Below are 21730 nucleotides of genomic sequence, written 5' to 3'. Positions count from 1 at the left end.
AGAGAAGTGTGGGATAAGACCAATCAGAGTGAAAAACAGAATCTGAATCATCAAATCCCACTTACTGCCACATCTCTTCAGATGGCAAAATCCCTCAGGAGGGTATGTGTGAAGGATGCTGTTGTAAGTAAAAATCTGGGAACTTTTTGCTGCATGGACTGATCTGTTCTTGCATTCTTTAGAATTACACACGTGCTAGTAAAAAGAGATGTCGTTGTGCTAAGTTACCGTTAAAGGGACTTGGTAACGTGACATTTGTGGTGGGGTGGAGATGACGTTTTCTGTTGCTCTTTGTTGCTGCAGACATACTGGTATCAATGGAGCTGTGAGTATTTTTATTAGCTAAAGTTCTTCACCATCATTTCTAGAGTGGCTGGTTTCTTGCAGAGTTTCAGGTGTTCTGTTTCTCAGCAGCACACAGATTCCTATTCTGTCTTCTCCTTGGCTGGGTGGAAATTACTGCTGGGCCTGTAATGCTGGCATGAGCAGGTGTTCAGTTCCCCTTTTTTATGAGCAAAAAGAAAATCTGCTTTAAAAAGGTCAATGAAAATGAAAAATGTGTATTCCTACTTGCTAACTAAGAAATGAAGTAGGTTGCGTGCAGAGAAAAACACTTCCCTTTTTGAGCAGAGATGTAAATTTACTCATGTTGACCAAAGCTCTGTGTATTTAATCTTTTGCAGTTTTTCTCTGAGCAGTCTTTTTGAAGACGATGAAATTAATCTTGTGAGTAAAGCTGATACTGCAGCTGGTCCCAGGTGGCTTTTCCTCTCTCATTGCAAATTTACACCCCAAAAATTAGGATATAAAATCCTTCAGAACACAGTTGCAGGATCAATTAATCTTTAAAAAAAAAAAATTACTACTTATAGTAGGAATTCTTAAAGTAGGTAATTTTCCTCCTCATTGGATTAATAATAAATAAGCTACTACTAGTTTGAATTTTCTTGTGCCTTCCAAGAGTTTTACTGCCACATTTTCCCATTTTCTGAAGTACTTTTCTACCATGTTGTGGTTGTGCAAAAAAAGCAGGAGGCATTGATTGTGCAAGAAAATCTGATCAGTTGGACCACGTGCCACCCACAACCCTGCTAAAGCCATTGCCTTTGAGAATATAATTTTAGCAGAATTGGAGCCTAAACATAGCAAACACACAGGGGCCCAAACTATTATTTTATGTACATTATAAAATCTGAACTGTACTTTATTCCTAACAACTGCAGGCAAAACTTTTCCAGGCTGAATCTTTTGAGATGGAAAGGTAGCTGTAAGATTAGTGGTGCAGAACGAGACCTACTGTGTGGGCAAGGCTGAGAATAAGAAAAACTTCCCCTGTGCACTCAGAATGCCTAAGGAAAGCCTGTTTTAAAGTCTTCCGTGTCTCATTTTCTCCTTTTTTATTGTACCCTAGAGATGGATAAATATAGTAGGTTATGCCCTCAGCTGGAGTAAAAAAAATGTAGGTGTCAATTCTGGGGAAGTGGTGACTTCAGTGTCGAAGTGTTGTGCTCCAGGAATGCGCATCGGATAAAACTGTAAATACGTGTGTGCAGCACCTATAAATGAATTGTAGTTCTCTCTGCTGCTTTACACTTTGCTACTTGTTCCTCCAAACTTTGGAAATGTTCTGCACAATAACCTGTGTGCTTGAGTAAGTCAGTGTGTGTAGAAGTGGCCATCGGCTGGGCAGCTGTCTGGATGAGCCCTGACAAGAGCCTGACAGCTCTTCGGTCATCTTGGCATACTGTGAAGCTCCTTGTGCTTTTGGTAAGAAAGGAATTTTCTCTGTAGTCCCTTTCTCAGTCTAAGCATGAAAAAAAGGAGGGAGGAACACAGGATGCTGTGCTAGAGCAAGCTCTTCGTTGTCCTCCAGAAAAGAGCCAGAATTTCCTGCACATGGCTGTGGTTTCGCAGCTTGCTGGAGCCAGGCCGGCGGAAGGCTGTGCTGGAAGGATTAGCCTCTGCTGCCCGGGAGGAGTGGGCAATGCTGGTGTCAGACAGCTCTGTCCAGATAGTAAAGGTGGTTGGGTTAAACACATTCAGTCTGTCTGTGATGAACGTTGAAATGACCGTTGACTTTCCAAGTTCCTCTTCACGCTGAGTCCTCATGATTAATGGAAGTGTGGGGATTCCCTAAAGGTTTGTTTTTCCACTTTTGTGTTCTCTTTGTCTTCCTTGTCCTGACCTCTAAGGGTTTCTAGTATTAGAGTGGTTCAAACTCCTAACCCAGAGCCAGATGCAACTTTTCCTGATGGCTTCTCTACCATAGCTCGCTCTACGTGTAGACCGTGCTTGGTCCCGCTCTTGGAACCTGGGCGCTTTGCTAATTTTACTTTTAAAATGCTTTTTGTATATTGCTACTGTCAAGATGAACAAGTCTTTCGTCTGCCCGTTTCTGTTTGGCCTTTTGTAGCATTCTTTGTCTTTTCCCCGAGTACTTGCAGCCCACTTGTGTCTCGACCTCTGCCTGGTGCTGTTGTCCTCATTAACAGTTTCTGTAAGGCTCCAGTTGGTTGCACAATCTATCTGCACATAGCATTTGCTAATTATTTGTCCGTGGTCTTACAGTCTGTAGCTACTGACATCTCAGAAGTAGGATAATTAACAGTTCTCAGCAGTTCCCATTCAAGGCTTCAGCATTCTCTCTTCTTCATGGCTTCTTTCAGGCTTCATTTTTGTTCAAGTCTTGTAATGGTCGAGACCAGGGACTAAATCAGGTTGACGTTTTGCCTGTTTGACAAAAGTAGATCATCTCCTTAAATTATTTTTTATTTTATAATTTTAAATATCAGTATCTTAGTTTGCATAGCTCCTATGTACTCAGTCTGCATATGTTTTTTCTTTTTTTGAGGAAGTAATGGACATGTAACTTGCGATATTATTGGTGCTGTTGCTTAATACGCATGCTTAAGCCTACAAAACAAAGAGTTTTCCTTATCCTTTAAAGGACTTCACTGCTAGCATTTGAAATTAAGGTTTTTTTTTTATTTCCCTCCATGAAAAAGTTTTCTCTTTTTTTTTTAATAATTCAGTTTCAAAAATTGAATCGTTCAGAAAACTCAGGGGTTTTTTTAGAGTATTTTGTCTGGAAGGATAAATATCTAAGCATATTTAATTCATGCCTGTTTAATTATGTTAAGTGTTCTTCATGCTTTTTGTGGCAAATTATTTTTGACCTTTCCATTTTATTAAAATATAGTATAAAATATATTGAATTTAGTTGAAATTCAGTTCTAATATATAGGTAAAGTGGTTACCTTATCCTATGTTATAATGCACATATACATAAAATCCTGTGTAAATAAAAAATAAAACCATTAAATACTGGCAAACCAAAATATCATGAAGAATCTTCACTCTAAATGTTTTTTACAATTTTTCATTGCATGCACGGAAAAAAATAAATAGAAGAAGTTACGCTTTTTGTTTCAATTTGTAACAAATTCATATTCTGATATGTCAGCATTCTTCCTGAAATAGAACGTTTGTTTTTGGTAAACTCTGTGGTCAGCGAAGGTTTTTAATGATAGATCTATTCTGCGTTATTGCCTAGAGATCTACCGGAGGAGCAATTGATTCTCATTAGTACATAAATAAATAACGTAATACATATATAGAAAAGCATTACTCCATTTAATTTGCAGGAATCAGTCCAAATTGATCTCACTGAGACAGCAGTATCTGACCTTGAGATTAAACCTGGTTTTGGTACAGCGCAACATTTTAACTTCTAGTGTTCTTGGGGCAGCTGAACCAGTGTCAGGAGATGAAATGCGTTCTCTGGTGGGGATTTTGAGCACTTGCCTGAAAAGGTGATGGGGAGTAAAATTTGTTGAATGACGCTTTAATTTGCAATAAGTATGTGGGTTTTAGCTAGTGAAGAACCTCACCTTTGTATTTTTTCTTTTTTCCTCTTTTTCCTCTTTTTTCTCTTTCTTTTTTTCTCTTTTTCTTTTTTCTCTTTTTCTTTTTTCTCTTTTTCTTTTTTCTCTTTTTCCCCTCTTTTTCCTTTTTTCTTTTTCTTCTTTTTTTCACATGGATTTATAGAGTATTCTATAATTTTCACCAATTGTGTAAAGCATTTTGAATTGTAAGTAAAAATTGCCATTGGCAGCAATGGGAGAGGTGGAAAAGCCAAAGGGCATCCCTACCCACTCAGATATTTCAAACTGATGTCACCTTGTTAAGACATGCATATTTACGTCACTGTAGGTGCTTTTATATTTTTTGATACTGAACCTTTTGACCTTTGGGAGTGTTGAACTATTCCTTCACTGGCTACGAACCTGGCTTCACGCTGAGAATTTCTGGCAGCTGTGCTCAATACAGACAAAACCGGGTGATTGCTGGGAGTGATTATTGCAACATTCATGTCGTTGCTGCGAACAGTCTGTGCATGTGTCTGCACGTCAGTGCGTTACACTCTTCTCTCTCTTTTAATATCACTGAAAGAGCTAAGATGTTATTTGAATTGCTTTGGGGCCAGCTGAGAAACAGGACAAGAAGGTAGAGTATGGAAAAACCCCACCCCTCCTCGTCAAATGTCAACCCATCTTACTCTGCTCCCGGTGATTAATAGCAAAGGCAAATGTGCTACAGACATTAAAGATCTGACCAAAACCTAACTGAAATAATTGCACAGTCTTTGGGTTGGACATCATTTTGTACGAGGTTAATGCTTTGTAAGGTTTTGATGCGGTGTTCTACATTCACAGCAAGGTCTTTATGTCACCGCTTTCTGGGAAGACCAGCTGGTTGTAATGAAAGTCGTAGATTTGAGCAGAGTTTCCCTCACTCTGATGAGGCTGCGAGAGAAGTTAGCCAGGGTCGTAAAATTCAGAAGAATACAATGAGTGTGGCCTTATTGGTTTAAGTCTTGGCTGGGAGATATGAAGCACTGATAGAAACTAATGATTCTGTGTGTAACTTTTGTTTATTGCAGGCTGCAAACAGTTACCTGAGGGATCAGTGGTTCCATTCTTTGCAGTGGAAGGTAAGTTCTGCACTTCACCGCCTTCCTTGTCTGCCTTAGAGAATGCTAAAAAGTATTCTTAATTCTGTTCGTTGTAAGAGCTCTGAATAGGGATAAAGTCATCATCTTGCAGAAACCCTAAATCAGAACATGCGTGCAGTTTCACTTGTTCATATCATGAATGAAATAAACAAATTAAGTTGTTAGATAGCTCAGCTTTATCAGTGTAAGATGGGCTTCGAAAAGTAGAAAGCCGGTAAGTTCACATTTAAACAGGGTAGAGATTAGATGGTTTCTGTTTCATACTATGAGGTGTAATACCTTACAGAGTGACTACAGCCTAGTCGTATGCTCTGGACTCTTAGGATCCTTGGTGGTTTTGTTTGGTTGGTTTTGCCTTTTTTTTTTTTCCCCTGAAAAACTAAGAGAAAAAGGATGTCTTTTACAGTTACTTATTATGAGTAGCATCAGTCTGTTTTTGTGCTTTAAGGTGACCTGGATTTAAAGGCAGTTTCCATTTCAGAGGTCTCAAGCCCTTTCTCATTTTCAGTGGGAACTGCAGGCTGATTGCTCCGAGTAGGGGAAGTGGATCACAGTGACAGCAGTGTCTCTCAGAAGCAGCATGTTCTTCATCAAAAACTGTAGCTGCTGACCTTTGCATGTAATCTGTATGGATCTTTGGTGCAGCTGGAAACAAGTTTTGGCCAGGTGCTGAACATGGTTGTCCTCTGTTGTCTTGCGCTGGGAAACACAAGCAGTAGCTTTTCAGCTCAAGACTTGTCTTCGGCAAAGTTTTCAGTGAAGTCAGCCAGGTTGGCTGGGGAGCTTATCAAGATTTCAGCCTGCTGACAGCAACCACACGTGAAAATATAAGGAAGTCCCTCCCACCAAGCTGGTTTTCTTGTAGGCATGTTTAATAGTTGCAAAATAGTTGTGTGGCAAGACTAGAGTTTTCGTGTGCTTTGTGTAGCGGTCAGCGTCTGGCAGGATCGTATTGGGAGCAGATCCAGGTTCTTATCAGTAAGAGCCAAGTGTCGAGATCTCCTTTTCCAGACCACTGGCACATTCTCCAGCCTGTTACCCTGATTGCCCACATGAGTGTGGGACAGCAGTGCTGATAACAGAAGGCTGGGCAGTGGTGGGGCACTTTATTTTGGCTCCTTGACAATATCATTAACACAGTGCCTAGCCAGTCTTGATTTCTTTGCAACTCCTGAGGATAACAAAGAGCTTAAAGCGTGCAGAGACGGTATCGCCATGTGGCCGTTATTTTCCTTCCTGCTTTTGCAGGCAAGGATGATTAGAGAAAGCATGAGCGGTAATAATGATGGAAATGTTTTGGGTTTTTTTACCTCTCCCCCAGGTAGCATGTGCTGGTGACATCTGCCCCTCCTGCAGTGAGGGGAAAATTAGGGTCAGAGATGCAATTTTGGGAAAAAAAAAAAGAGTGGTAAAGGTGCAACCTGGTCCCACCACCACCCACCCCATCAATTAAATTATGAAGGGGGCGAGGGTGAAGCCTGGCAGAATGACCTGGCTTGCTCACATGCCTTTTGGTCATGGAGAGGGAGCTTTGCTCTGTGGGAGGTTTTTTTAAAGGAGTATTTCTTAAACTTTCCAATGCTTCTGACCAAGCCTCTCATTTTGGGAAACTCTGAGTAATTTAACTTGTTGCAAAGTAGAATTTATTTTTGCTTCCTTGCTTCCCTCCCCACCCCCATTAAGTTCATTTCTGAAAAACAAGTGAAACATTATCTTGATTTGAAAGACCTTTCCTTTACCAAGAATAGCAAGTAGCTTTTTCCCATAAGAACAGTGACAGGATTTAGTCACTGCCCAGGTGCTTCACACTAACAAATTCCTCTTTGTTAAAATAGAGAGAGTTGGTTGGGTTTTGTTGCTTAAGAGTTGGGAAGAAGAGCACCTGGTAACTTTCTGCTCTTTGCTTTGGTTGATATTTGGCAGCTTTAAGTGAGATCACAACGGAACAGAGACACAGGGCAAGCAGTGCGTTTAGAGGAAGAGTGGAAGACCACTTATGTGTCTACCTTAGTGAAGTTCATCACGTCAGTAACACCATAGCCTATGACTTTAAGAGCCAGGTGCCAAGATTCGTCTCACTCTGTAATTTGTATGGTTTGATGATTAAGCAGGTAGTGAGGGAACCCACAAAAAAACCCAGGAAGCCTATTCTTCTGGAATGGGCCGTTTACACGAAGCACCAGCTGGCAGAGAGATCGCCGCAGCTGTATTATAATTGGGTGGTTGTGCTGATGAATGATATATTTGTCCAGTGGTCTTACAAATAGCAGGTCAAAACGTTGCTGCGGGCATGTAGAACACAGATTGAAACTGATGCAGAAAGCTGAAGCGGTTATTCACGGGAAAACGTTCAACAGAGATGAGCTTGCTATTGTTTGTACTCATGTGGTGGAACCGTTTAGAGGGTCCAGCTGAACGCAGAGCCCCACTGTACGAGGCACTAGATGAAGGTGGAGCTTCACTTCCCCTGCCCAAACAAGACTGAGGAGGAAACTTCATTTTACAGATGGCAAACTGATATTCTGAGATTTTCCAGCAGTGGGGATTACCCCCTCTTAAATTACAGTTGTGGGAGCAGATTCATATCATGTCAGTGTCCTTCTGGCTCCTTTTCCTGTGCCTCAAGCCTGAGGAGTCAGGTGCTACATGTCATCTGAGCTACATGGAAAATGTCTGGGTCCAGTGAATAGCTGTGGTGTTAGATATTTGGAGGAGCTCTTTCCGTTCCAGCACATACTGGTTATCCTTTGGTCTTTTGTGAAGGGGCTCAGGTAGGTCTGTGGGAGAGCTTTTATGTGGTGCGGTTTTAAAGATTAACACACTATGGGAATTCAATTTGCCAGCCAGCACCTTGGAAATAGTTTTTCTTCTGGAGACAAACATTGAAATGTAAATCAAGAATAATTTCTTTCTGCAGCCCAGAGAATAATAAAAGAGATGCTACAGATAAACAGAAATAACAGAAGACCAAACACATAATTATCCATGTTTTAGATACAGCTCCAAGAGGTTTTATGTGTCATTCAACTAACTAGCTGTCAGGATGCTTGCACAGCTTTTTAGATGAGACTTTCTCCTTGGATACTGTGCTCCTGGAAGAGAGCATGGATGTAGGGACAGACTGTTGCTTATGCATTAATGTTCTATTTGAGTTTTCCATTTCACATGCCACCCCCTACCCCCCCCCTTCCCCCAAGGGTTATTCGTAATACCTTATTTAATCTGGATATCTGTGTATATCACAACTCCTGAAGGATTATTGGCCACCTCGGCCTATTTTTAGAAATCCCAATTTCCTTTGGGTTATAGCTAAGCCAAACTTTGTTAGTCCAGAAAATAAACAGAACATGTTAACAACTGTGCAGATCCTCAAACATAAACAAATCATTAATCCATTGTGTAAGAGATGTTTCTTTCAACCAGGGAGGTTGGATTGAAACCATGATAAGTTATCTTTTGGTATTTGGAAGCTGATAAGTCATAACAGTGTATCAATAAAGATAACAACACTTTCTGTGAATATACAGAAGAGAATAACACATACAGTTTGTTGCCCTGTCAGGATCTAGGCTGGATGCAGTGGTAACCAGTCGCTTCTGGGGGGGTTGAGTACAGCCGAGCTTGGCTTGTGACTGGTAATTTTGGGACACACACAAATAAGCAAATACCTACCCTTGGCATTTTCCCAGGCAGTATCCATCTACTTTGCTGCTTTTTTGTATCTTGCCATCTTTGGGCTAAGGATTTTCTGTGTGTTTTTATAGTGCCAAGCACACAGAGGTACCATCGGCTGCAGAAAATGTTAAGCTCTGCTACACCACATGCTTGGAGTATTAGTCATTAAAAGACATGCTTGGCTAATTTAGTGCCATGTTGCAGTTGAACTAGAAAAGGCATCAGTGAGGTCTTTTCTTGTGATACGGAGTACAGGCATGGATTTCAATTTGTTGAGGGGATTACACCTAAAGGTTGCACAGGGCATGTTGCATTTTTTAGCGTGCTTGATGGTAAACTCTGAACGCTGCCCTCATTGTGGGATGTGGGTTGCTTGTGTTTTCTAGTTAGCTGAATGATGCAGCAATGAAACATGTCAGTTGACATCCTTTGGGGGAATGTCCTGAATTGACACAATACGGAGAGAACAGACCCAGGTCTGCGGTAGAGCATGAAGCATGACTCAAGCTGAGCCTTGTGCGCTTCTGACCTGGATCTTCTAGAAAGGCTTGCATATACCTTATCTTTCTTACTGGTGCTCTTAACCTCTCCTCCACTGTTCCCTAACAGTAGTACTGCTTTTTTAGGGGTTTTACCCATCCGTTAACGTGGACAGTGCAAATGTGTTAATTGTAGAAATATTGAGGTTGGAAGAGACCTTTGAATGTCATCTGGCCCTCTCCCCACCCACGCTGCCCTTTTCCTCACTCAATGCAGAGTTTCCTCTGAAGTTATACGAGCCTGTACAGCTGAGCTTTGAAGCCCCAAATCAGAGAATGTTCAGATGTGGTCTCACAAGTGCTGAGCGGAGGAGAGCCGTCCCCTTCCTCATCGTGCTCTCCAGGCTCAAGCTCGTACAGCCCCACATGTGTACGTACCCCGGCCTGCAGGCAACAGTCACATTACCTTTGTCTTAAAATTCGTTTTCTACACAGACACCATGTTTTAATTCCCATTAATTGGGAAACTGGAACAATGCTGTCATTTGGGACTTGCAAACATTTTGCATTGAACGCTAAAACAAGCAATGTTGGCCTTCGTTCAAGAACGTTAATTTTGGTTTAATACTTCCCTGGTTCTCATAGGGATTGGTGTATCTGTGTCTTCAGGAAATAGATATTTCCATGCAGAAGCAGCCCTATTAATTGCAACAAGATTGACTCTCATATAAGGTCATACTTGACCTGAATGCTGAAAGGCTCCCTGCTCTTTACTGTGTCCAGGTTATGAATTCCTTTGTCCGTTAGTACTGATTTTTTTTTTTATACAGTTGCTGTGGGTGTGTGTCACTTTTTGTATCTAATGGTGAAAGTTCAGAGGGAGTTACTTTTCTGTGCTTTAAAACTGCAAAAAATTGCGAGAAACTGTTCTCGAAAGTGTGGTGAAGCCTTCCTTGTGTAAAGCACCTTTACGATTTTGTCACCATAGTAATGATTAAAAATAGTGCTGATACAGGAGTGGGTTTTATATAGAATGTAAGTGATGACATTAAAGAAATTTATAGCCTTGAATCCCAGTAAATCATGCCTTAAAACTATGAGATCAGGAAAAAACACATTGGTTATGGTTAAAAGGGCCTGTGTCTGTAATTTGTATTTAATCACCTAATTTATGATCTGTTAGAGGAAGCTTTGACGTTCTGTGACAATTCAATAGCCGAGTGCTTTACTGCACAGCAAAAAACTGCTCGAAGAGCTCAGTAGTTCTCTGGAGTGGCAGTTCTTGGCCTTTACACCCTCTCTTTGGTGGTTATGCAGCACATGCAACTGTAATTGTGTTGGCTGTTTCTTTGCTTTCTTTAGCTGAAAGCTTGAGGTATTTTCATAGAACTCAGAAGCTCTCATTTTCTATTATTTTGAGGTGAAACAATAAATAATTATCATACAATTAGGCCAATGATGGCTTGTTTTTTCCTTTTTCTTTTTTCTTTTGTGTCTGTATATGAGTCAATATATTGATGGAAACCTGAGCTGCGGAATTAAGTTTTGCCTTTCAGCGCCTCAGGGCTGTGGAAGTGTTGTGGGCTTTGATGGCACACGAGCTTTGGAGGAGCAAGTTTCTTGCTTTGATGGGTAAAAGGCAGCCCACAAGTTTTTGGCTGGTGGTTTTACTCTTCCTGTGGAATGCACAGGTGTCAGTTGTGGGAGGCCCTGAACAAGTTTTTAAGACTGGCAGAGCCTCTCTCCTGCAGGACTTTGAGCATCCTGATAGAGTTTCAGATGGGACTTTGTAGGGAACAGGTGCAGGGTCCAAGTGGTGCGTTAATGGTACCAGTTAGAGCTTTTCGGTGAACATAGTGGGACTAAAAAAACATCTTGGCATTTTTTGGTCTTGATGCCATCTCTCATGATTAGGCTGATGGTTACTGCCAAGATTTGTTGTTCCTTTGTATTTCAAAGGTAATGTGAAGTGCAGCTCTTTCTGCCTGCATGGGGCTCTCCATCCCCCTGCTCTTCGTCCTGTGACTATAGTACTGCCAAGTCTACAGTCTGAACAACTTCATTGCAAATTCAGGAGCAGCATTGTGAAAATCTTGTCATACTTACAGCCTTTTAGTTCCATAATGTTTACTTTTTTTACTTATGTATTCTCCCCTTTCTTCACGAGTTGTATGTGTTGTTTGGTTTTAGGTTGGTTTTTTTTTTAATTTTTTTTTTTTTTACAGTCTCAGGCCATCTGTTATCAGAAGTCACCTGAAATCTGGCCTTTTTTCTGTTTCTAAGATCTCAGTTTGCTAAAGGTAATTTTGCAGTCACAGCAGAAAACCATTGATCTCACTTTGGGAAGTGGAAGTGAACAGGGGAAAAACACAAGATATTGACAGAAAGTTTTTTCTTCTGTTTTTTTAATGAAACACTGGTGTTGTTTTAAGAACTGGAACAGGTAGAGCGGTTATTTTACCTCACTCTTTTCCAGTGCGCGTTGAAGCAGGTTCCTCCTATCAGATACGTCTGGAGCAGCAGCAGGTGATCACCCTCTGTGCTCTGCTTTGGCTTGACATGAAGGACTTCAAAACTGGGAGCTGCATATCCGTGTCAACACAGCACTTTGTCCAACCAAAAGAGGCTCTCGGCAGCACGCTGAGGTCCCAGCCTGGATCTGAGCTGCTCTGCCCTCATCCCGCCGTACGCACACGGGCTTTGTGTACCTGTGGATGCCTCCTGCATTGCCAAAATGGGCCTGTTTTTAAGGAGACAGAAGTCAAGCCGTTTAACAGCCTAGTGGTGAAATTTGAGTAGACACTGGATAGTTATTTTCTATCTTACTTTAGCTCTAAATTTTCCCCTCTAGACTTGGATGCTATCCTATTCAAACTAATATTAGATCTGAAGATAGAGGGGTGTCAGAAACAGCTGAGTAAACAGGTTCCTGTTATTGTGTACTTAGGTCTCGGTTCTGAGGAGGAGTAAATACAATTGCTTGAGTATGTTGCTTCTCAAGAATGCTGAACTGCTGGCCAAGAGGGATCCTTGGGTTTTGTCCTGGTGAATTGCTCCTCCGCATTATTCCAGCACTGACCTTATGACTAATTCTTTTCAATTCAGTACTTCGGGGTCATGGTGACCACTAGTTTCACCAAATTACAACTTCTCCTCTATAGCTGTCATGATTTAGAGCTGCAACAAAATTAGTCTCTCATTCAGGTTCCTAGCTGCAGAAAAATCTGGTTTTAGGAGAGCTATTATGAAGACAGTACAAGACTGGTAGTCTTTCCCAGGAGTGTAATTATGCTCCTTGCATGAAACATTGGGTATGAAAACCTAACTCTGGGAGCTGATACCTGCTAAGTGCCTTGTTAAGCTGCTGTCCTGGGGCCCAATTCGGCATTATGGGTGTTAGGAGGACTCTTGGTATCAGAAGACCTGAATAAGCCTGAAGGAGCAAAAGGGATCTAGGTAGGTACTGTCTTAAATTTCTCTTTCCTTCTTGCACAATTTTGTCCTGGTGTTTCTTTCTTCCAGTATAATTGGTGTGTTGAGTGCATCATAGTATACGTAAGGTACTAGAGGATTATAAAACCACTGCTAATATCCACAAAAAAATCCTGAGACAGTATGTTGCAAGTGTCAAAGCCTGTATTGTCTGCCCTAGCTCTTGCTATAAGTCACATGTTCATCTTGTCTGTCACACCTCCTTGTCTTTTTTTCCCAGAATAGTGGTTGTTTCAAAATTAGAAAAAAATTATCAGAAAGCAGTGCTAGTAAATGTATGCCCTTTGTTGCCCCTGTCTTTGTTCAGAACCATTGCATCACGGCTATTTACCATACCCTGGTCTCTGGTGCCTTTTACTGTAGTATTTAAGGTGGGAATGCTAGATTAGGCTGTGTGACCACAGGGAAGATCCGTCAAGGACAGCGGGGTTGTTGCGAGTGACTACACACATCGCCCCGTCTCTGAACCTGAGGCAGGCGGTGGTTTCGGTAGTGCCCCAGTGATCTCTGATCCTCCGCGAGGAGGCTGGCCTTGGGAGCACAAAGCTGAACGCCACGAGACTTGATTTAGTCTGGCACGTCACGCAGCATTGGTGCAAAGGAGAAAGAAAACAAGCAAATTGCAGAGATTCAGTGGCATTTTGGTAGGCTGAAGAGTTGCAGGAGGTTTGGATGTTTGTGCTGATGTGAAATAAGATGTGATGTAAAAACATGGAATAAAGTGATGGGACTGTATCAGATGCAAATGCTGCTCTGAAATCTGGTATCTCCCTGTGAGAAACTGGAAAATTCAGAGCTCCAAGCCCAGTGAACTGAAGACAGAAATACCCTGCTTTTCTGAAGTCCCTTTTAAGATACTTGCCAGCATCACATCAGTATCCAGTATCTGTGCTCTCCCTAAGGCTCTGCAGCAGCTTTCTGACACAGACACATATTCCTCGAGCCGTGCACATCTCTCTTGCTGACGACATTGATGATGCAGGTGCACAAGAGAGAGAAGCCAATTTCAGAGCCATTTTTGGTGTTGAAATGCTAGAAACTCAGCAAAATAATACATTTGCCAAGGAGGCAAAAGTGAAACAGGTGGATAAATGTCCATTTGGAAGGTTTTGCTGGCTGGTGAGAGGGTAGGAGCACTGAAAAAGCTGAGGGTGCCCACTGCTAGCAGTGGAGAGTAATAAGGAAAAGGGATGACGTGGCTTTTTAATCCGGTTTGCATATCTGGGAAGAAATAATTGCTTTGTGTGCTGCCTAAGCTTACTGGCATTTCCCGGAAAATAGGAGGGGGATGGATTATCTTTCAGAGATTACCTTTTGTTAGCAGTTACTACAATGTGTAGCGGTAGTAGCTGCCTAATCCCAGTTTGAGGTGGTTACTCAGGTGGCAGGTTCTTCTGATCAGAGTTCTTACATTGCTGAAATCCCTGGCATATATTTTGCAGCCTTGCAGGTGAGGCGGTGTCCTGTTTTCCCAGCGATGACCAGCAGTGTCATGTGTGAGTGGGAAGTGAAGGGTGTGGTGTCAGAAAGGGGGGCTTTCCACACAGCAGGTATGCTGCCTGGCTGTTCTCCACGCTGGCCTTGCACACAGCTTTTTGTTTGGCGGACCTGGTCAAAGTGCAACGACGATAAAATGGTGCGCGTGCTCTTTTTTTCCTACACACTATCTCTTCTCTGCAGTGGCAAAGTCATTTATTCCCACTGCAGACTGAGAGCTGGTGGATGTCAAGGACTAGGCTCCACAGACACAGCCATCACGTGTGGAATATAAAGTGCATGAATGTGCTGGTGTTTAGGAGCGTGGGTCAGTTCAGCTCGGTGTCAGAGACGTTCTGTAATGCTACGTGCACGGAGGAGCACACAGCAAAGGACCGCACTAGGTAGCTGCTAACGTGACAGTGCTTACTGTCTTCTGATTTTCTGTTTGGTGCATGCTATACCCCACAGTCATACAATGCCTGTTAGAGTTCATTTATTTAATAAATAATAGCATTTAATGCTAGAGGGGTTTTTAAAATTAGTTTTGTTTAGTTCCTCCCTGCCTCCATGCACTGCAATGCAGTTAGTCCACTGAAGGTTTTGGGAAGTGTGGAGTGCGTGTGGTACATGTGTTCCTGCTTTTCATATAGTAGTCTGCTCATTTTATTTTTTTTTTTCCCCTTTTAAATGGAACATGATTTTGCTGACTCCAGCTCATACTGCATAATCTCAAATACAGGAGCACGTCAGACTTGCACCCTCTGGAAACTGTGTGTTGTGCCAGAACACTGAGATCCTGACGTCCAGACAGTGTCCGTGTTGGGCATTTGCTGCTATGGAGTAAAGGGCCAAAAATGCTGCAGCAGGCAGCGGTGAGGTTCTGCGAGAGGAGGTGGTTGTGCCTGAACATGTTTGAAACCTTCCCACTGATAATGAGTCAGAGGCTGTTAAAGTGCTGTAGATCAAGCCGGGTGTCTGGCTCCTGTCTGATTGTGTGAGTCCAGCAACCTCGACGAGAAGAAGGTTTTTCTCACTTAGTCTTCATGAGAGTTCAGGAGGGTTTGTAAACACCTCCAGCCTGCCGTTAAAACGGGTCTTTCCTGTACATGTGGGTCAACTGTGTTGTTCAACAGTATTGAAGTCTTTCTCCTTCCCAAGATGAGGTGGAAAAGGTGGTGTGTGACTTCTGCTTAAAAAACCCTCATTGAAAGTACCCAAATCATCCATGGACAACGTATTTTAAAATATTTGTTTGGAGAGATATTACACGGGATTTGAAACTCAAGATCTCAGCGACGTCTCTACCAACGCTTTTTGCACGTAGGGAGTGGCTTGTGCTTCTGCTAGAAACGTATCTGCAGTCATAGTGAAATTCCGCATAGCCAAAGCAACATTAAAAACAAACCCCAGCTTGGCTCCGGTATGAAAAATACGGAACAGCAGTTGCTGTGTGCAGGATGAAAGCTGATGTTTTGCCAACCTGAAGTGTAAAGCTGGTGCTGGAACTGGGGCCTGAAGAATGGAAGCGTTTGCCAAAAGGAAATGGAAGCAGGGATGGAGGGTTTGAGGGAATGCATCGCAGTCCGCCGTGCCAAAAAATGTCTCCCCTGTGGACAGGTCTGATTACGATTACGATAGTAACCTCATTAGCCCATGCAGAGCACAGCTGGAGCCACAGTTGGCCTTTTGCTTTTCTAGCTGGGGAAATGGTATCTCGAATGCACGGCTGAGGGAGAGCTGAGCTTGGATCGGCCAGCTGTGTTCCTGCATCTTAGTGACCTAGGGGCTGTACGCAGGGACTGGAGAGGGAGAGAGGAAGAGAGAAGACACCAGTGAAAACACAGCCCATTTTATCTTCTTGGTAGTGAGAGCATCTGCCAGAGATGACCTCTTCCCTCCCCGCTTAGGGGGCTAGAAGGAAGCCACAATTTTTGAGTTGCTTTCAGTTTTTGGAGGCATACATGCAGTGTTTGCATGCAGATTTGTCTTCAGCGCAGCCCATAAATTTAAATTCTGCCTGCCCAGTGTTTTTTTTCTCTTGGGTAGAGTGTCCTCCCCATCCTCTCATCCCCAGCTCGTTGCAGAAGCGTATCTTTACACTTCTCCTGAGCACATCTGAGAGCAGAAGCCCAGAAGGGTGGTCAGTCAGGTGACAGCTGTGTGCAAAGGAGGCAGATATATATATAGATAGATATAGATATATAATATGCTTTGGGAGCAAGTTCTTCAGTGCATGAGTGTTGCAGCTGCCCAGTGTCATGCTGGGAGGTGAGTGAGGAGCCTGCCCTGCGAGCCCCCCGGTTCTACTTGCGCTTCGCGCTTCTCTTGGTCCAAGCAGAAATGTGTTCTCTCCATGTTTTGTCCTTTAAAAATTGTGTTTATTTCAGCATTCTTTTACTCTGCAGTGGTACTGTCCCAGTGGTATCTGAGCAAAGGACAAACTCTGCGCCTGTGGGAAATATCTGTGTGGTTGTTCCAGCTCGTGCATTAGTAACAGCTGAACCCATTGAACTCTGTTGGCTTTGAAACGGCGCTGATCTGAGCGTTTGGGGGCTCTTGCTTGGGTTAGCTGAGATCTGGAGCGAGGTGGTAGACACTGAGAGGGAGTGGAAGATAGGTGACCAAATGTAGACTGGAAAAGAGGGAGGATGTGTGTGATGGGGAAACGCAGCAACAGGGTATCAAAATTCAGCTTGTCTGCCTACAGCCCCAGCGTGTCCCAGTGGTGCTTTTGCTTTGGAGTGGGAAGACCTCCATTCTCCTCTGGTCCTGTCACGCCATTTGACCTCAAGGAGATCACGTCGGTTTTCTTACTCCATTTCTCCTTCTTGCCTTTAATCGTCAAGACCGTGAGCTGCTCAGGGCGGAAACTGTCACTTGATGTATTTATTCGGGACATAGATTCATGGGCACCAATCTCAGTGCAATAAATAATGGCTATTTTTTTCAGGATCTTTTTTATATGAATTGGCAAAAAATGAAGTGTTATTTGGACTTTAAATGAGTGGGAATCAGGAAGTGTCTGGCTTATAACATATCCCTACAATTCTCTGGCCTGTGGCAAGAAGCTTGTGGGCAAGTGAGCCTTGACCAAGACAATTGCGTTCAGAGAAGCAACTGAAGCAGAGAAGTTGATGCACGTCAGCATTTAGCGCTAGGTAGAATGAAAAATGCAGATAATGCCTTGACCTGAAAACATGGTAGAGTACAAAAGTTTGCTGCTGCTGTTCTGCAGCTATTTTAGAGAGCAGCATGATAGTCTCTCTGTGCAAAACCTTTGGAAGGTCGTGAAGAGTTTGATTACTGCAGCATGAGCAGTCTGATGTCCCTTATTTGGAAAACTTTCTGTAATCTCATCCCAGCCCTTTGCCTGGAATGGGACTTTTAATAGAGTTAATCTTGTCAGGTAAGTTGCTTTTTTGGGGTTTATTCCTTCATATTGGTAAATGTTGCAGGTAGGAACTTAGTTCCAAAGGCTTTGAGTGGATTCACCTGGTGATTTAAGCCTGTCTCTGGCTCTCAGAGAAACTGCTGTTAGCAACAAGTTATTCTTACGTATTTCTCAGAATGCTAGATGCCTGCTCATGTTAAAAGCGGAGTAGGGATCTAGCTGAGTTCTGGGGGCGCTATGCCATCTTTATTTTCGTGAAGATAATAAGTTAACAGACAAAATGCCAGCAGGTGGTGCTCAAGAATACATGGTACAGCTCTGGGCTTTGTAGGATAAGCCAAGCATGTGTGTTGGACGTAGCAAAAAACTCATCCTGTTTGTCGGTACTTAACAAAATATTTTGATGCAGTAGAGAAAACTATTCCTGTGTCTTTTCTCTGTTTTTTTCCCCCTGTATGTTTGCATGTAGCAAGGGTTACCTCCATTTTACAGAAATACTGCCAACACTAAACTGTAACACTAGCTTGGCTTAGCCATCCCCACAATGAGCTGGGGAGGACCTCGGTGCGGGAGGTTGACCTTTTCCTTTTGCTGGAACTGCCCTCGTTGCTGAGCAAGAAATAAACAATTGCTGGCACACGCAACCCTCAAATCCGACATATGCTCATGCAGTAGTTCTAGTTTCTCCAATAAAAAAGTGGTTAGTTGCGTGCAGTTGTGCGGTAAAGAGCAGAGAGCTAGAATTTAACAAGCTATTCTGGATTTTTTTTTTTTATGTAATGGAGACAGTATTTGCTGACAGGAAGACAGGGTCCGTTCTGTCCTAAGACAGAATGCTTCCTGGCCACTAGTAGCAGGGCAAGGATGAAACTGGGTCATCAAAAGAGGCTAACTTCATCTTGCCCTTTTTGGATCAGGGATAACTTCATCTTGCCCTTTTTGGATCAGGTGCGCCGGCTGCTTTAAGATGTTCCTGATGTGAATGGGCTGAAATAAATGTTAGGGCTGAAAAAAGCAGTTGTTCCATGCTGTCCCATTTTGTGCATTAGAGTCCATTTTTCTTAGATCTCAACTACATCAGTGTTATCGCTCTTGACCAAAAAAGTGGTATATGAGCAAGGGCTGCAGGATGAGGCCATTATGGGAGAGAAAAACATGTGAAGATGTTACTTTAAAACCTGAAGATTTCCTAGGCTCTCCTGAACTTTCTGTTCTCAGCAGTGGTCAGAAGCTTTGGAGCAAAAAGCAAAAGCCTTGAAGCTTTAGGTGGCAAAAACTACTGCTTACAGATTTTTGTCACATTTGCTTGCTTAATAACGGTGGGAAAGTAATTTTTCACATGTGGACTCGAGTTCCTCCTACTCTAAAAGAGCACAGAGACTTAGGTCTTTGCGTTTCTGCAAGACTTAATTAATTAGAGTGATTTGAGAATGAAGGATGCCCTGTCAGTGTCACTTATTCCCCATGCTGCTGCTTCTGGCTACTTATTAAATTCAGTGGTTTTGCTTTTAAAGTCAGCATAGCAAGATTTTGGAATGGCACGAGCCCTGTGGTTCTGGCTGGTCAGTAACTACGAGGGTCAAATTCCAAGCTGGCATATGTTATTTTCACTTGCATAAATTGTTGCAGGAGCTGCTGCTTTTAGCGAAATCCCAGTGAAACCAGATTCCCACCCCAGTATTTTTCTTGCACATGCTATTTATGATGAATGTTATATGAGTATTTTCAGCAACTGAAGGCATCTTTTACACCTACATCCAGGGGGGACGAATGCCTTGCACGTGTTGACATGCCTGTTCTCCGATATGGGTCTTTAGCAGGCAGCTTTGCTTTTAAGCTCCTGAGTGATTGTTTTTCCTTGCTCCGAAGTCAACACAGGTAGAATAGAGCAGATGGCTCGGTGTTGGCTAAGTGCTTGCTGATACACAGCAAATTGCTTCTGTAACCGGCTGATAGGTTTCAAGCTTTAATTGAAGCTTTCAGCAAGGCGCTCAACAGTGAAAAGCATTCTGCTGAGAAAAACAGCAGCGTAACCATGGGCAAAGGTTCAGGACAGCAGAGTTCAACTCCCTTGGGGATGGCTCCTCTCTTTATTTATTTATTTTTCTGCTGCTTTCCCACCATCATTCAAGACTTCTGTAATGTCACTTGCATATTGCAGCTCAGTATATCAGTATGGTGCGTTCCTTTCTGCTGCAAATGCGAAGCAGAGGCTGCTAAGTTTAGACTTGCTGTGGTGCGTTCAGTGTGTCTGCAAAGGTAGCTGTTCCCTAGTGCTCCCTTTGAATCTCTGTCTGCCTGGGCTGAGCAGCAGCTTTTGTAGGTCTCCCTTGCAGAGCAGGGAGTACAGCCCCTGCTGTCTTTTCTCCTGCGTACGTCATCATCATCATCAGAATTCTCAATTTTAATGGACATCTCTAAAGGGAAAGGAAACCTCCCTTGCTCCTCCCTCCCCCCAAGCCATAGTGGATTTGACAGCAAAAGAAAGGTATTTGCGGTAGGGTTGTCTGAGCAGCGTCCTGTTAGGCTGGAGGGCTTATTTCAGCAGCTGTCCCTTAGGCTGAAGGAGCTGCTCTCCCAAATCCCATTGTAACTCGCCCAAGTAAGGGGCAGCCCAGAGCAGGCAGGGATGCAATAACCCAGTGGTCTAGCTCTTGTGTTCCCCCCCTGCCTTTTTAATCCAGCTTTGAATTCTGCTTTGAATTTGATTTCTTCCTAGTACAGGACAAAGGAATAAATTTCCGCATGGAAAATATATCTGTTGAGCTGCTGTCCTCAGTCAGAAAGGAGTTGCTTCAAGTTACAAAGCTGACTGGTTGGCTTTGGAGTTTTAGATTTTGTTTAGTGCTGGAGTGGATCTAACATGAAGGCCCTAAAAAAGGACACTACCTGAATAAGAGAAATTACAGTCTGTGATTCAGGTTTCCTGAAGAGTCCAAGAAGTCTGTGGTGATGGTAGAAACAGTGCTGGTAGCTTAAGAACACCGGTGGACCCTCTCTGCTCCAAGGACCTCAGAAGTACAAAGAGTTTTGCTCAGTTCTGAAATCCCAAACACATTTGACAGTGTCTGTAGCATGTGTTTTTATATTCTTTCAGCTTTTCAGTGGCTTAAAACGCACTCAAAGTATGAGCTACTGCTAGTGTGCTTTTGTACTTGACTGAATTTAATTAAAGAGATAATTGGATTGCTTTATCAGCCTTTACATGACAGCCTAGTGCCACCCTCTTCGCACGCCTCTACAACATTGACAAACCCAGGGCATCTGAAATCTGTGGTTTTCTGTATTGTTCCCTCGTGTTTCGGGTAGGGCACAGAGGTGACTGTTTTCTGTTGGGCATTCGGTCTGGTGCCCCTGTGGGAAGGAAGTGGCTGATAAGCAGAGAACCAGCCTCTTCACGTGGTTCCTGCTGGGGCTGCCTGCTGCAAGTGGAGGGGGAAATGCCGCGGAGCAGCAAAGCTCCAAAACAAAACAAAGCAGACCAACCCTTTGCAAAGTCCTCTGCCTTTATTGTAACCCAAAATGTGCAGCTGAATCTGCAAGTTGCACAACATGGGCAGTTTTTTGTGATTTCCCAAGAAATGCTGCCAAAGAACCCAAGATCCATTTTTAGTGCAAAACACTCATGTTTTCATGTAAACAGAGAAGTGCTTGGCCTGTGATGTTTAATAAACCTGAGGATGTATCCAGACTTGTTGACATCACTTTGACCAGAGGACCAGATTCACGCACAGAGAGGAGTGGAAGGGCCTGTGAACTTGGCAGAATGCCGTGGTGCTGGCAACGACTTTCCGGCAGCTCCGTGGCCAGGCACTGCCTGCTCTGACAAGCCTCTCCTAGTTCCCGTGCACGCTTTGGGTTGTTTTTAGGAGCGGCGTCTCAATGCTTGTCATCGTTCCCTTTAAATTCTAGAGTTTCATCAAGCCACCCCTGGGAATTTGAGAGGGTGGGTTTTTTCTAAAGAATACTATTTATAATGCAAACCAGCCACTGTTCCAGTCACTTGTGGCAACATGGCTGCTGAGGAGGTAAGAATTGTCTTTTGTTTATCCAGGGGATCTGTGGACAGGGCAGTTGGTGAAATAGCTTGAGCATGGCCACAAGTAATGCAGGGGCGTGCAGAACACTGAGAGGGATGGAATTAGGCAGTCAGGAACACTTTTCTTGAGAGTGAAAATGCTGTTGCGTGGGAATCTACAG

General features: G+C 43.1%; 1 protein-coding gene across 1 annotated transcript in view; it reads left to right on the top strand.

The window, feature by feature from the left end:
• CMIP (c-Maf inducing protein) overlaps positions 1-21730 on the top strand; it is a 62094-nt gene that overhangs the window by 5423 nt on the left and 34941 nt on the right. Inside the window, exon 2 of the mRNA XM_009878850.1 lies at positions 4943-4993. Within this exon, the coding sequence (XP_009877152.1) occupies positions 4943-4993 (51 nt within the window). The remainder of the gene's footprint in view (positions 1-4942; positions 4994-21730) is intronic.

The sequence above is a fragment of the Apaloderma vittatum genome, unplaced genomic scaffold (assembly GCF_000703405.1).
Source record: "Apaloderma vittatum isolate BGI_N311 unplaced genomic scaffold, ASM70340v1 scaffold7911, whole genome shotgun sequence".
In the NCBI taxonomy this organism is placed as follows: domain Eukaryota; kingdom Metazoa; phylum Chordata; class Aves; order Trogoniformes; family Trogonidae; genus Apaloderma; species Apaloderma vittatum.
Note: the sequence above shows the minus strand (reverse complement) of the source record. Positions and strands in the feature narration are given on the sequence as shown.